Source organism: Sinocyclocheilus grahami, unplaced genomic scaffold (assembly GCF_001515645.1).
Source record: "Sinocyclocheilus grahami isolate Dianchi unplaced genomic scaffold, SAMN03320097.WGS_v1.1 scaffold50.1, whole genome shotgun sequence".
Lineage (NCBI taxonomy): Eukaryota > Metazoa > Chordata > Actinopteri > Cypriniformes > Cyprinidae > Sinocyclocheilus > Sinocyclocheilus grahami.
Genome location: NW_015505229.1, coordinates 1,842,310 through 1,858,143, shown reverse-complemented (window position 1 = coordinate 1,858,143; position 15,834 = coordinate 1,842,310). Strand labels below are relative to the sequence as shown.

The following is a 15,834-nucleotide window of genomic DNA, read 5'->3' as shown; positions in this document are numbered from 1 at the left end:
ACTGACAGCTTCCCATCCAGAGCTTATGAAAAACACCAAAGATGCTTGATGGAAACGGTAATAGAGTCAGTCCCGAGATGTGGTGGAGAAGTCCAGGTTGGGAAATGATGCCTGCTGTTTGGAGCACATTCAGAAAATCCATATGGATTGAGACGAATACTTTGAAGCTGGCGGTGTAGCCATATTGTGAGGGTAATGATGTAGAAGGTGTGAGAGCCCTACAAATATCACTTTGTCTCTTTTTTATTATTGTTCTCTGAAGTCCACTTATAATGTTATCAAGATTTTTACATAGGAAAACATCATAATTTGGAAATAATGTGCTATTTTCTGTCCTGTTAGAACACTTTGTTTGAATAGGTGTGGTTAATTGTGGACGTTCTTGTTGACGCGGTCTGGAACTTCATTAAAAATAAAGTTCATCCACTGATCACTCTTTTCTAATGTTGGGATCAAAAGGATGGCAGTGCAAAGACTGTTTTTCCACAACTTGGCATTGCACAGCATCTTGTTGTCTTCGGAGCCATCTTTATTGTTTGGTTTCTGCGTAGACCTGCATTTGCCTCTCATTATTTACACTACGTGCGCGAATCGGTGGGCAGGCTAATAGGGCTGGTACAATAAATCGATGCATCGCGAATCGAGAAATGAATCTGAGATTTTCCGAAGGCATTGCGATTCTCTCTTGAATCGATTCTGAGCTTAGTTTTTAACAGCAGATGGCACTGCGTGCTTTAGAAATAGCCATATTCTGCTTGCTTCCAGTTCCTTACACACGCACCATTTGAACCTAAAATAATCATTCATAAAGTTTGAAAAGGTTGAACAAATTACAAGGATGTTCACAGTGGGCTGTGTTTACATTAATCTCGCATCATAAAAGCATAAAAGCCGATGTGCAAGTACATTTAACCACTTACATTACTCAGCCGAACGCACAAGCGCTCTTCTTCGTAAGCGTTTGAGTGTGCAGTTAAAAACTAGCCTAGAGCGCCATCTGCTGTTAAAAACAAAGCTCAGAATTGATTCGAGAGAGAATCACGATGCATTCTGAAAATCTCAGAATCGATCCACGAATCGCGATGCATCGATTTATTGTCCCAGCCCTGGGGGCTAAACCGGCAGTGATGAAAAAGCAGGCGTTGATCTTCTCCTGCGGAGGCGGTGTTTAGCCACACTATTGCGTCATAAAGTGGCACACTCCACAACGACTGGCTTCAATATAAGCTGTTTTTAGACTAACGAGAAAGTTTTGAGTTATGAAACTTTCAAAGATGTTTTTATAGTACAATGACCGCTTGCATGTCAAATGCTCAAGGGAATTTTGATTTCTCAGTTCATGACCCCTTTAATGGAAAGTTAAGCAAACAGTCTTTCCTTTTTTTTTAGTTCTACCCTCAGTCATGTGCCGTGTGATTGTATGTGATGCCCTGTTTGATTGATAATTTGGTTTTTAATGACTAGAGGGACTTCAAACTTTAATTATAATTTGATTAAACAGTGCCCCCCTCATATGGGATCAGGCTAACGATGCTGGAAAGCTAGTTTAATCCCTGTAAGAATGACTCGGAGCATCACAGGAATGGTAATGAGAGCTTGCAGAGAGAACCCTAATATCCGCTGCATGGGGCTCCGTCTCCCTGTCAGGAGTTGTGGGTTTCTATTTGTTACCACACATACATGGCCGAGCTAGAATGGGGAACTATCTCTTTCACATTCACTGCTCTTAATATATTGTAATGACCCTCAGCATTGCATATTTTGGATGTCACTTATTTGACACCCAATATGGTTTATGGCGTTGTCTGCTAAAGTGTTACAGACAGCCATGGCCGTACCCAGACTTTGAAAATTAGTGAGGTCCGGTGGGGGTTGGTGTTAAAGAATTGTGTTATAATAACCCCTACAAATACAACTCATTATATACACTATAAACACTTTAAAGGAGACACTTTAAATGTAGATGTTTCTGAAAGATGTTTTCTCTATTTTGGAGGGATGATTATTTTTAAATCATACCATATTTATTGCATCAAAATTTGTTAATACTTTATTATATTTAAGGGTGGATAATTTTATCAGTTGTTTATTGCAACAATACATAACTACATTAACTTTGTCTAGTGCTCTTATGAAAGTTTATAGCATGATTTGTAAAAATTTAGGCTAGCTATACTGAATGACATGGCATAGACGTCTTCATGGCTAGTTTTTGCGTATTTCATTTCATTCTGTAACCTCTCTGTTCTATAGATCTGTGTGTACTAGTGTTACTATAAATGCTACTGTTTTTGACAGCGTTGATAATGTTTATGACAAATAATATCATGATAATATTTGCGTTTCCCTTACCGAATGTCGTATCCGGTCAGCAAAAACCTGTCCATGGGCTTTTTTTGATTGCTTTCAGTTTAAGTAACGGGGATGCAGTGTTGCCAGATATTGATACTAAAACAAACAAAACATTTTTTAATAAATAATAATAAGCCAAAATTATTTCCAATCGTTTGCAAATTAGATAAGATAAAGATATCGCTGACTCCAAACTACAACTTCCAACTTTTTTAACTTTCTAAAGTGTTAAATTAAGTGGAAAAGACAAGTCCAAAAACGCTTATAATAGCTGGATCTGGCAACACGGAGTCTGCGCCCGCGCCCTCACTCACAACTCTCTCAAGCCTCGTTCACTGCGCCAGCGTCTCGCAGCGTCTCATTCATATGAGGAGTTTAACAGCAAATTAATCATTCAAAAAAACAAATTTTATTTGTGAACATGACAAATTTATCGAGGTCCGGACCGGTGGCCTCATAGCTGGTTACGGGCCTGCAGACAGCACTAAGCGTCTTCCTTTTTTTTTTTTTTTTTGGACATTAATAGGTTCATTTGGAAACAGTTTTCATAGTGGGGATATATTTTGTCTATATACATATTTCAGATACCACTGAATAGAACCTTACTCGCACTTTTCATTTCACTTGTCTCATTTATTAAGGTTTTGTGTTTTTATAATAATAATAATAATAATAATAATAATACAGATTATATTATTATGTAATCTTTAAAAAATGTTATGTGTATAGCATATATAATTTAGTTTTATTTATTCTTACCTGTTTGCCGTTATATAATGTATATAAACATTATTGTTGTATTTCTATTATTTTATATATTATTTATTTATTTTTATACAATTTATTATTAAATTATTATTTGTAGGTTTATATTTATACATGTATATTTTAATACATGTATTATTATTATTATTATTATTATTTAGTTTAAATATTTTTTATTTATTTTTGCCTGTTTTGCTTTATTTACCATTTATATAAATGTTTATTATCATTATTATTACTATTATTATTCTATATCTATTAGGGATGCACCGATACTGGTATCGGGCCGATACTGGTCTCCTGCACTCGTACTCGTACTCGTTAAAATGCCCCGATACCAAACGCCGATACCACACAGCATGTGATAAGTGCCATTTTCAGACAAAGAAACACCGACAACAGAACAACAGACAGCAGAAAGGAGTTAAGGATGTCTACTACGAAGTATATGTATGCAATGAATATAATGTTAAACATTCAGTATTAACGCCTGTATAGCTGGTGTGCGCGAGCTGATAAACAAAGCGGCTGAGTGGATTGAGCGCGCGGTGGCGCAGATGTGCGAGCTTGTCGAGTGAATATACCTTTCTCACAGACATCACTGGAAAGTTTGTAGTTCGGTCAGATATGTCAAAAACAAGTAAGTAAAACAATGCACAAGTTACTTAACGGTAGGGAGGGAGGGAGAGAGAGAGCGCGCGCACTTCTGTTGTGTGATCTTTGATGTTCACTCACTTAGCTCACGCATCATTTGGATTAAAACTAAATTGTAAAAATAAGACCATTTATAGGGGCATTCACTATAAACATCATTTATTTTCAACCTTAGGCATACATGACTTTCTGGCAAACAGCCTGTGTGAAATGCGCTAGGCTGTACTACTCCCTCTCATTCTGTACCAGTACAAATATGTCTGTGCGTTGCATGTGTTTTGCTTGCTTGAGTGTTTCTGCATTATGTGAGTGGCTTTGGAAAATAAATCGCAGCACGTTTCAGATGAAAAAATGCGACTTCTATTTCTGAAAATATCACAGTTAGGAGATTTATAACGAGTGGTTCCCTGCATTATTACAGAAAAGCGCGTGATTACAGTACTAAGCCGCTGCAATGGAGCAGCTCTAATGCTATTAAATTAAAGATGATGTACCATAGAGCAAAAAAATTAACAGTGAAAGTAACAAAAACTTGTAAAATACATTTTAATGGGCATAATTAAGTGTGAAAATAACCGAAGGATATACAGTGAAACCAAAAATTATTCAGAGATCAGATATAATTTTTTATATTTTTTTTACTAGTGGGTGCAGGACACTATAGTTCATTTATGTAAGTGAGGATAGCAAAATAAAGTAAACTGTGACAAATCATACCCAAAAATTCTTCATACAGTGGACTACCAGTAAAACTGATACAAATTTAACAAATTTATCTTTGGGCCAAGGCTCATTTAAAATGGACTGTGGCAAAGTGGAAAACTGTTCTGTGGTCAGACGAATCAAAATTTGAAGTTCTTTTTGGAAAACTGGGACGCCATGTCATCCGGACTAAAGAGGACAAGGACAACCCAAGTTGTTATCAGCGCTCAGTTCAGAAGCCTGCATCTCTGATGGTATGGGGTTGCATGAGTGCGTGTGGCATGGGCAGCTTACACATCTGGAAAGGCACCATCAATGCTGAAAGGTATATCCAAGTTCTAGAACAACATATGCTCCCATCCAGACGTCGTCTCTTTCAGGGAAGACCTTGCATTTTCCAACATGACAATGCCAGACCACATACTGCATCAATTACAACATCATGGCTGCGTAGAAGAAGGATCCGGAAGGATCCCAGCTGCTGGAAACCCCGTCAGAGCCATATCCCCTAGCTTAACCTTTCATTGCCACCGTATAATGAATCTGAATGGGTCTGTCGGTCTACATCCAGGCCTACCGTTAAAGCCTGGTTCTGTCAGGCCATTTTGTCTTAAGGCAAAGTGCTCTGCAACATTACAGGTGTACCCAGCTGTCCTCTACACTTCACTTGCACTCGCTGGCTTTAACCTTGCATTTGCTGACTGACTTTGCTTTGTTTCAAATCTAAATCTAACCAGTCCCAAAATAAACCAGCTTGCAGCAGGTGTATTTCTCAATTGTCATTAAATCGGGATTATGTTGTCTTTCACTTCCTCCAGGTTCCTTCTTAATAGAAAAGTGTTTCCAGGGAGAACGTTAGTTGAGTTAGTATGTATGGGCTAACTCATCTACAATGCATAGCTGACATTTACACATCATGTCTTGAGAGCTCCCTGAACATACGCTAACGCAGTCTTCTGATTATTTATGTATAAATTCTGCTCGTGTTGTGCACGCCTTTTTAGAGAGCTTTTGAATTGATTCATATGATAAAGGCTAAATTCTACGCTCTGTCTTACCTAGGAAGCTAACCACTGTTTGTCACCTCCATTGTGGCAACGTTTTCATTAAGGCATGAGATGTGTGTATATTTCCATTTGTTTATCAGTATGTGCGTTCCCCTGATCCACCGTTCAATGCTCTAGTGGATTTATTCAATGGCGTCCCTTCGTTTGGCTGGGTGCGGGTATGGAAGTGCATGCATAATGCATGTCGGCTAGGCGGATGTACTTTAGACTACGTTATTTGGGCATTTTTTAAGCACCCAGGCTTGATGCATCAATGTCCCCTGTGTTTTTCCTTTTCTTCTCCAGCAATCAGTCACCTTGACCTTTCGAAAGGTTAATTTGATATTTTATTCAGGTTCGCAAGGTATGAAAATAGTTAAGGTCTCAGTAACTGTAAATTAGCTCTCATAACAAGAGCATAGTAGCTTTGCTTGCTGGAGAAATAGTTTAAACTAGCTGGATAGGCTGATCTCTTTAGATGGTTTTAGAGAGATTTTGGGAATTTTTCAGCTGGTTTGGTTGAGAAACCATCTAAAGACTTGCTTGGCCATGTTGGGAAACTATAAAACAAGATTAACACCAGTTTGGTGAGGGAGGGAGACCAGCTAAACCAGCTATTTTTTCTCCTTTAATTAATTTAATCAGGTGGTCTACTCTTGCTAAATTGGTTAAGTTGGTCTTTTAGAAGGGATTTGGACATGTGTCATGCTGGATGAGATCAGCTGAGCCAGCTTGGGATACCAGAAAATGAGCTGAACACCATCTTTGATAGGTGGAAAGACCAGGTAAAACCAGCAATACAACCTTTTTTTAATTCTTCTACTGTAGCAGGTAATCTAGCCTAATATGGTAAGCTGGTCTCTTAGCCTGGCCAAACCAGTTAGACTGATCTGTTTAGATGATTTTATAAAGTTTTTTGGCACTTGTAAGCTGGTAGGAAACTGAAGCGCCGTCCTCCAACACGAAGAGCTCTCCAAGAGCGTGCTGAACTCGTTCAGTCTTCTCTCCGTAGAGTAGTCAGGAGCGGAACGATGTGATCGCTCGGCTCCGAAGCGAAAAGCTGAATATGCGCTGCACCTGCTGCCTACTTATACTCACGCTGTGATCAGCAGCAGCTGGATGCAATAATCGCATGCCAATGTGCATTGGCTCGTTTAGTTTACACTCGAAGTAGATTGGTCCCTCTAAGCGAGATCCCAATTTCGTCGGTCCTCCGACGTGATGTCGAGAGTGACCGACTGAAAGGGAACAACTTGGCCATTCTGGGAGACCAGTTAAATCAGCCTAAGCAGGTTAGCTTGACTACCCTGGCCAAATTGGTTAGGCTGGTCTATTTTGATTATTTTAAAAGGGTTTTGGACACTTGTGAGCTGGTCCACTGTTTAGATGGTTTTAGAGGGGTTTGGTTACTTGTCTGCTGGTGATCAGATAAACACCAGCTTGGCTACATTGGGAGACCAGTTAAACCAAATAAAACCATCAATACCACCTTTAGTTTAATTTTATGGTTAACTAGTCTCTTAGCCTGTCCAAACCAGTTAGGCTGGTCTATTTAGATGGGGTTTTTGACACTAGTCAGCTGGTTAGACTGGGTGACCTCCTAAACCTGATAAAGACTAGCTTGCCCAGATTGGGGAAACCAGAAAACAAGCTTAACGCCAGCTTGGATAGTTGGGGAGTCTAGTTACAAAAAACAAATGCCAAATGCGTAGGCTTAGTTTTGTTGGTGCAGAGAGGCTATGTGTGCAGTTGGTTTTACTATCCTAGCTAGGCCTATATGGTTAGTTGCATTTTATTGTTAGCATTTAGCATTGTTTTTCCTCTGCCATCTGTGACCCACCAGAACAGGTTGTAACCCACTAGTTTAGAACCGCTAATCAAGAGTATCAGACGTGAGCTATAAATTAAGCATGTGTGAGTTCTTTCTCCATCATGGACTGTTTGTGATACTGCTTAGTAAGAGAGGAAACGTGCACTCTTCTCATTAGACATGTTAATTTAGTTTTAAAGGGTGGAGAAACTACTTAGGCTCTCCTTTGATCATTATTCATCAAAGCTCTGAAATGCCGGTTGCGCTTGTCCTTGTGCAGAACGTGCCGACAAAATTGTTTAAAGATTCACTTGAAAAATGTCCCCCTCATTTGTGCAAATGAGCAACAATGCTGTTTCCAAGAGCTTACCGTTCAGCCCATTTCATATGCATGGGATTCAGCTCATATGCCTCTATCTCCTGCCCTATCTTGCAAATGAGAAAGGTTATCTCACTCGCACCAACTGATGAATGAATGAGCGTGCAGAGGTTTAAGCCGTCATGCTCCTCCAGGCTGCAGGCCAGGTGAGACATATCCTGCGGGCTTAATATTTCGTACTCTTAAAGGGGAGAGACTCCCACTGAGATCAGATCTGAAACCCTCGGCAGCGCTGCAGGATCCTGCCAGCTGGAAGCCCTTTAAGCGAGGAGTAAGCGTAAAACGTAACAAAGGCGATTACACCCTGTTCTTAGATCGCAGTAAATATGGTAGATAAAAGTATAAAAGCAGTTTTCATACAATTTCCCAAATCAGTACATTTGGGGACTTCAGAGGAAAATTAGCCTTTAGTCTGACAAAAAGTGTAATTATGAAGTATTATTTTAACAGTTAGTGTTATATATTAAAAGTAGAAAAAATACATTTTACTAATTTAATTATATTCTTTTTGCGAGCATTTGAACAGGTTCACTGCAGAAATTGCATTATGGTCTTGTATGATTGCTAAACTTTTTTTAGATATATCTAGGTATAACTAGAAGTTAGTTCTAACTAGTTTTGTTATTAATATTATTATTATTATTGTTATTATTATTAGTTTTTCATCTGATTTTATTTTATTTAAAATACAGTATGCATTCTACCTCATAGTTAATATATCTTCCAGTTTTATTTTTGTATTAAAAATGCATTCCATCTCCTAGTTTATGTCTTCCATTGTTTCTTTGTTTGTTTATTTATTTTAAATATGCATTCTATCTCCTAATATTTCTATTATTTTTTATTATTAAAATATATTTATTATTAAATTGTTTTATTATTTTATATTTTATAATTAGCCTCGGGGTGGGGGTAAATGTTACAATTATTTAAATTATTATATTAACACAATCTTAAATCAAATATTAAAAAAGAGATACAATTATAATTATTTTAGTAAAGTTAAAATAATGAAAAATAAATGACATGAATTCCTAAAATAAAATTGAACATTTAAAAATAAATGCACAACATTAAACTGAGAATATTTCAAATGTATTTATTATTTATTACAACAGAAGTACTAGAGGTACATATCAACTTAAAGGAGGGCTTTTAAATAATGTGTTGGACAAAAGGGGCTCCTTGGGTTCAAAAATGGCTGAAAACCACTGATCTAGCTCAAATCTTCTAGACTTTGTGATATCCTCTTTGTTTTATTTGCTACCTGAGAATTTGTCCATCACATATACTGAATAGATGCAGTGATACCTTCAGCTTGGCCCTCAACACCAGTGAAGAAGAAGATATAAGCAGGGAAGAGGATAGTTTCAAGCACTGGAAACGGCACCCCTGACTCGACATTTCTAGGAAGTCGAAGACCCTCTAAACTCTCAGTGGAGCCTTCATGATCGCAGAGAGATATGTCAGAGTTGACATTTAGACATTTGGAGGAGGTTGATGTGGAAGATGTCTGTTCTTGGTACAGGAGTGGGGGTGGCTGTGCTCAAAGGTTGTTTGAAGGAGCGTGAAATGAGATACCGAGAAGGCTAGAGGTGGCTGTTGTTCACAGCGATATAGCTGCACTGGGAGTTGGTGTTGGAGTCATTGGCATAGAGATGGTTCCGAAAGGAAGCCCTTTATTGGGCAAGTGAGGTAGTAGTGGGTGGAGGTGCTATCTAATGCCAGTTTTATGTGGGCTTGACCTCACACCCTTCTGTCTGTCCAGTTAAATGTATGCAATAATAATCCCATATGTTACTGAGCATCGAGAAGATCCTTTAAGAAACCATAATATGTTTTACTCGCACACAAGGTCCAAATTCTTGCTAATGAGGGGCGAATTAAGGAAATTTACTGGCAAGTATTTTATATAAATATATTTCTCTTGGCCATATAACTGCAGTTTTTTTTACATGCATTTTCACAGTTTTTATATGCATGGCTCAATCAGCACCAATATTATGTGTTCCGTTTTCAGTACTAATAAAACATAACTACAAGCTTCAGATGAAAGCATCTGCCAAATGAAATTGTAAATGTAACATATTTGTCACATGTTCATATTTGTCTTGAACATGGCACTGCAATATTTTTTATGAAAAAATTCATTATTTTGCAGTCTTTTACATTCATTTTCATAGTTTTTACACATTTGGCTGTATAGCAGCCAAGGGGTTCGATTTCCAGAATGTACTAATAAAATGTAAACCTTGAATGCATTTTACGTCACTTTGGGTGAAAGCGTCTGCCAATTGAAGTTGTAAATCAGTGACAATCAGTGAAGGCAGTAATCATATACAAGATAAGTCTACATTTGCGTCTTTGTAAAACTGTGCCTGACGAAAAAAATGTAAGATTAGATTTTTCTGGTTTAAACTGTCTTTTGATAAACTTATGATTTAGGTAAAGACTTAGACGTAGGTAAAAGCTGTTATATGTGCTGGTCATGACATTTTTCTTTAGTAGACAGACAGGTTGATTCTTTGATTCAATGTTAAGGTTAAGATTAGTCTTACTATTTGTTTTAAAATGTTACAGTTCCTAAGTTACCAACTAATGTATCCATTTTTAATTGACCAGTTCATTTACTTGAAAATTTTTACTTATTTTTTGGCGAGTATTCATTTTAGATTGCACTGAAATATTATGCCACATTATATCACATCTTGCGGCTTAGTTTTTGCCTTAATCCAGAAGCTCATGTTTTGTTTGACTTCCTTTGCGGGGACTGTGATCGCCCTGGGCACCAGTGGGGAATTTGGCACGCTGAATAGCTGGACAGACGTGGCCAGGAAAGGGCTGCAGTCCAGAAAGCATTCGTACACAAAGCCCTGGGCACAGAACCCACTCTGGCTGCAAAATGGAACCACGCCAGCAGCTCTCCAGGCCTTGGTTGACTGATGGGTGCCAGAGAAGTTGATGTTTTTTAGGATAATGTTGTCCTTCACCTAGTTTTCTGCTGGTTTTCTAAATGGACATTCTTGGCATTGTGTGCATGTGTGTGCGCGTTTCTTAATTTGTATTGCCTTTTATTTGAATGAGGTAGGCATTTAGGGAGGTGAGATCACTAGAAAGCTTTTTTTTTTTTTGAAGTGAGTGCTATTGATCAAAATAGCTCTGAGAAATGCAGAATCTATGCGACAAAAACCTAGAGGTGAAGTGTGTAATTTTTGTTATTAAAATACTTTCTATTATTCTAGCTTAGCATGTAGGCACCTAAAAGTAAGCCGTTGTGTCAGTTGGTTTTGCTCAAAAGTGTAAACACTGTGGCTTTGTGGTGCTTTCAAAACATCGCGGTTTGTTTTTAGGATTCCGATCAGCCCAGCATAGCAACTGGTTCAACCAATGGTGTGAGTTTGGGGCGGGGCTGCCTGTTTTATTTGAATGAGGTAGGCATTTAGGGAGGTGAGATCACTAGAAAGCTTTTTTTTTTAAGTGAGTGCTATTGATCAAAATAGCTCTTGAGAAATGCAGAATCTATGCGACAAAAACCTAGAGGTGAAGTGTGTAACTTTTGTTATTAAAATACTTTCTATTATTCTAGCTTAGCATGTAGGCACCTAAGTAAGCCGTTGTGTCAGTTGGTTTTGCTCAAAAGTGTAAACACTGTGGCTTTGTGGTGCTTTCAAAACATCACTGTTTGTTTTTAGGATTCCGATCAGCCCAGCATAGCAACTGGTTCAACCAATGGTGTGAGTTTGGGGCGGGGCTGCCTGATGGACTGACCAATGGCAGAGAGAGAGAGAGAGAGAGAGGGTGTTCTGGAAACCTGTTTGACAACAGATTGTTTTAACACTTTTATGGCAAATAACTTTTTTTACATTTTAGTGAAATGGTAGGTAATTCTTATGAATTCATGCAATCCTAATTGTATATTTTTGTATTCACACTTAGGTTTAGGTGTGGCCCTCCATTTTTACTTTCTCCCTAAAAATTGTATGTTTCCATACAAATCACATTATGAAATCAAACAAAATCACCACCTCGTTAAAAAATCCGTTTTTTTTATGAGATCGGGTTGGATTGTTTTGTAGTTCCGTTTAGTGATGTTAGTGGCACAGAAATTACACACTACCTGTTAAATGTGGTTTTGTAGATTAGTTTACTGTGTTTTATGATTATTAGTATTTTAATGTAGCCAATTATGGTACAATAATGGCTGCTTTGTCAAATTAAATTCTAAAAAATAATGAAAAAAAAATAATCACACTGAGGCTAATGAAATTTGTTATAAAATAATGACAAATGTCTTCATCAAAAATAGCCCTACTCATACAAAAAAAAAAAAGAAATCTCAGGTTCTACACAACCCAGCATGTTGTAGGAAAGTCATTTGTGTAGTTTATTGATCTATGATAGCGAGGGCTGTTCTTCATCTGGACTTTTCACACGAAAAAAGGCTACAAGTGAAATATTAGAGAGATTTATCAATGTTATCATGTTTCAGTGTGGAGCAGGCTACATGTGATTGCTTTGTGGCAGAGTTAGGTGGTGTATTTTCTGTATTGGGAAGGGTATGCAGGGGTCTTAGGAATCAGAAACGTTCCAGTTTTTGTTCACTTAAAATGTTTGTGCCTTATATTACACTTGGAAAAAAAAATCAATGCACATTGCATTTTTTAGCAGAAAGAAAAAGGGAAGTTTATTTTTCCCATATAGGGTCAGGCATGCAAAAATGATGTCCCAAATGAAAAGAAAGAAACAACAACCCTAAGGCAATAAGCAACTCATGAAAATTGGCAAAAAGAAACTATGCCTCTAATCAAACATATAAATCCTACCCCTGAGAAACAATAACCAAACAAATGTAAAAAAAAGTGAAAAGGCAGAGAACAAAGACAAACTCTGCCTCAAATAAGGATCATATATAATGACGTAGCTCTACCAAAAAACACAACAGGATGATATACAATGAAACTTTAGTTTATATAATTAAATGAAGCTAGTGCATTAATCGTAACTCCAGAGCTGACTAACCAGGTAATGTATAGCAAGAAGGTACTTGATGAAGACCACTTTTAATTTGCTTGTGCCTCTGTGCATAATTAAAACTATTTGAGAATTCCATACATTGTCACAGTAACATAATAAATTAATATTATTGTTATATTAAATCATATTAAAATAAAATATATAAATTCAACTGTTTTCAGATGTACCTGTGAAGCCTGTGATGCTTTGACATTAATTATACTAAATGGAAAAAATGAAAAATAACTGTGTACAGTAATAAAACACAATAGAGCATCACAATATCCAACGAAAGCTGTTTTCACCCACTTGGAATGAAGTAAGGCAATTAAAAGGGTCCAAGGGTAGGGGTGGAGTCCGGCGGCCGCACGCGCTCCCCTCTCCAGTCCAGGGCGCGATGGGCGGCGGCTTCTTCCAGCGGCTGCATCCTTCTCGCCTTGGCCCACGGCGCTTGAAGGGACTAGACGGCCCGGCATCCTTGCCCGACGGCCGTGTAACGGGTGCAGTTCTCACCCGGACCACGGGTCCGGTAGCTCACGACTCTAGCTCACGGGAGTCCCTCTATGCACCCTTCCTGGACCCACGAGGACACCAGCGTGCATGCACAGGGAAGAGACCGGTCTCCCGAGGAGAGGCGCACTCGGCATTTAAACAGCAGCAGTGATGAGGCTCCATTCGGTTCAGGTGTGCCCCATCACATGCCGCCAGCCCTGGCTATTTCAGCGCCCCTCCTCTCTCACACACCCACTCACGTCGGGAGTGATAACTAGGGGGAGGCAGCCGACTCGTCACAATACAATTACAGTGTAATGTGAGGTCGCAGTGTTGTATCAGTATTTATATTTATACTGAATGGTGTTGGCCAACAACAGTGTAACATGATTCTTCCCACACTCAATATCTATTGACCATGTAAGATTTGCTTAGAGCGGCAAATTCTGTGGAAATAAGAGAAAGTCAGTCAGTCTCTCTCACTCTCTCTCACAATCTCCAGCCTTGAGACAGGAGAAAAAAAATAGAGGGTGTTAATCAGATAAAAGTTTTATATGTACATTACCATTAGAAAGTTTGGGGTCAGTAAGATTTTTTTAAATGTTTTTTGAAAGAAGTCTCATGCTCATGCATGTATGTATTTGATTGAAAAATACAGTAAAAACAGTAAAATTGTGAAATATTATCACAATAAAAAAATGTGTTTTCTATTTGAATACATTTTAAAATGTTATTTATTCCTGTGATGGCAAAACTGTCATTACTTCAGTCCAGTCCATTCTTCAGAAATCATCCTAATTAGCAGCTCAAGAAACATTAACTATTATCAATGTTTAAAACAGTTGTGCTACTTAATATTTGTGTGGAACCTGTGGCACTTTTATTATTCTTTGGTGAATAGAAAGTTCAAATAGCATTTATTTGAAATATATATATTTTTTAACATTATACATGTATTTACTGTCACTTTTGATCAATTTAATGTGTCCTTGCTGAAAAAAGTATTAATTTCTTTTAAAAAGAAAGAAAAAAAAATCATGCAGACTCCAAACATTTGAATAGTACTGTATTATTATATTTATTTTTTCATATTTGATCTATTATATTAATAGCTTAAAATAACTTATTCTAGAAGAAATTTGTAAAAATATCTGTATTCATGTAAGTAGAACCCACACATTGAAGTGAATTAACCACTGATTCGATCCCTGATGAATGTTTAATATGGATGTTTGACATATTTACGGCATCATAATTGCTGACAGTTACCGTCAAACATGCAGTGATGGAAAAGATGATGGAAAAGGTTATAGGCTGCAGTTGTTTCCCACCCTTTGGCTCTGCGGCTCCATTCCATGAAACATCCGCTCGTCCAAATGCTTGACCAGCTTGACAGTTAACCTGGGATCTTCCTGTCCAAGAGACAGGATAGCAGATCAAACAAATATCCATACGGACCACCTGTGCTGCAGAGGCCAAAGTCCCACTCATGCATAAACACGGTTTATGATAATCCATGCTCAGTGGTTTATGGATTTATGTTGGACAGTGGCACAAAGTACTTAATCCTTTCTGTATAAAAGTATTGTGTTTCTCTCCTGCAGTCCCTCCTGTCATCATTAAGTTTGAGGAACCGCAGAAGTGGCATGACACGTGTATGGTCTTCACAGTGCGTGCAAACCCCCAGCCCACCCTCCGCTGGTACTATAAGGGCGAGGAGATCAAGCCGACAAAATACCTCCATCCAGAAATGGATCTCTATCAGGACAGCTTAGAGGGATGCCTCATATTCAAAAACCCCACACACCACAACAATGGCAATTACACTCTGGAGGCCAGCAACTTCCTGGGCGTGGCCGTCAAAACTGTGTACGCTCACTTTCTACTGCCACCTTTTGATGGTACGTGACTGATTTATACACATTTACATTGCCTGTTATTCTAAAACCTATAGTTACATAGTGTTTTCCCAGTGAGTGAACTGTCAAATACAACTGAAAATGTTTTTCCCCATAAAGGTGGACAAAATTAATGCAAAATTAACTAACTTGACTCTAAGTGTTATCATACCAGCAAAAAGTACTATGTTGATTTTTCCACCTGTGTGGGGCAAAAAAAAAAAAAAAAAAGTCAAATTCTCTTGTACTGGTGCAGGTGTGTGAGGAGGGTTTCTATGATTAGAGCTGTTAGGTCACAGATGCCATGTAGAGAAACAGAACAGACTGGATGTCGGTTAAAGGCCCTGCCTGAAAAACTTATTAACACCCGAGGTGAGAATCCATCAGGTTTATAGATAAATATAGATACAAACCCTCAATTGGAAAGTTTTCATTTCTTGGGGTGATGCTATAGCGGGCATAAGTCTGTGAATGTGTGTACTGTCAAACTGGAAAACTTAAGTTTAGTCTGTGCTTTCAATAGGTAGGTATAAGTAAAGAGAGGTATAGGTAAATAAATACAGTAGGTATTTATAAGTAAAGTTATACTGCACACAGACACAATAAAACTGAGATTATACTATTTATTTATAGTATATATGTAGTAACCTTCAAAGGTATATATATATATATATATATATATATATATATATATATATATATATATATATATATATATATATA

The 15,834-nt window shown here is 37.8% G+C and overlaps 1 protein-coding gene across 1 annotated transcript in view; it reads left to right on the top strand.

Moving 5' to 3' along the window:
• Nucleotides 1-15,834, top strand: part of ntrk3a (neurotrophic tyrosine kinase, receptor, type 3a) — a 232,477-nt gene that overhangs the window by 99,783 nt on the left and 116,860 nt on the right. Inside the window, exon 5 of the mRNA XM_016269255.1 lies at nt 14,738-15,114. Coding sequence (XP_016124741.1) covers nt 14,738-15,114 — 377 coding nt within the window. The remainder of the gene's footprint in view (nt 1-14,737; nt 15,115-15,834) is intronic.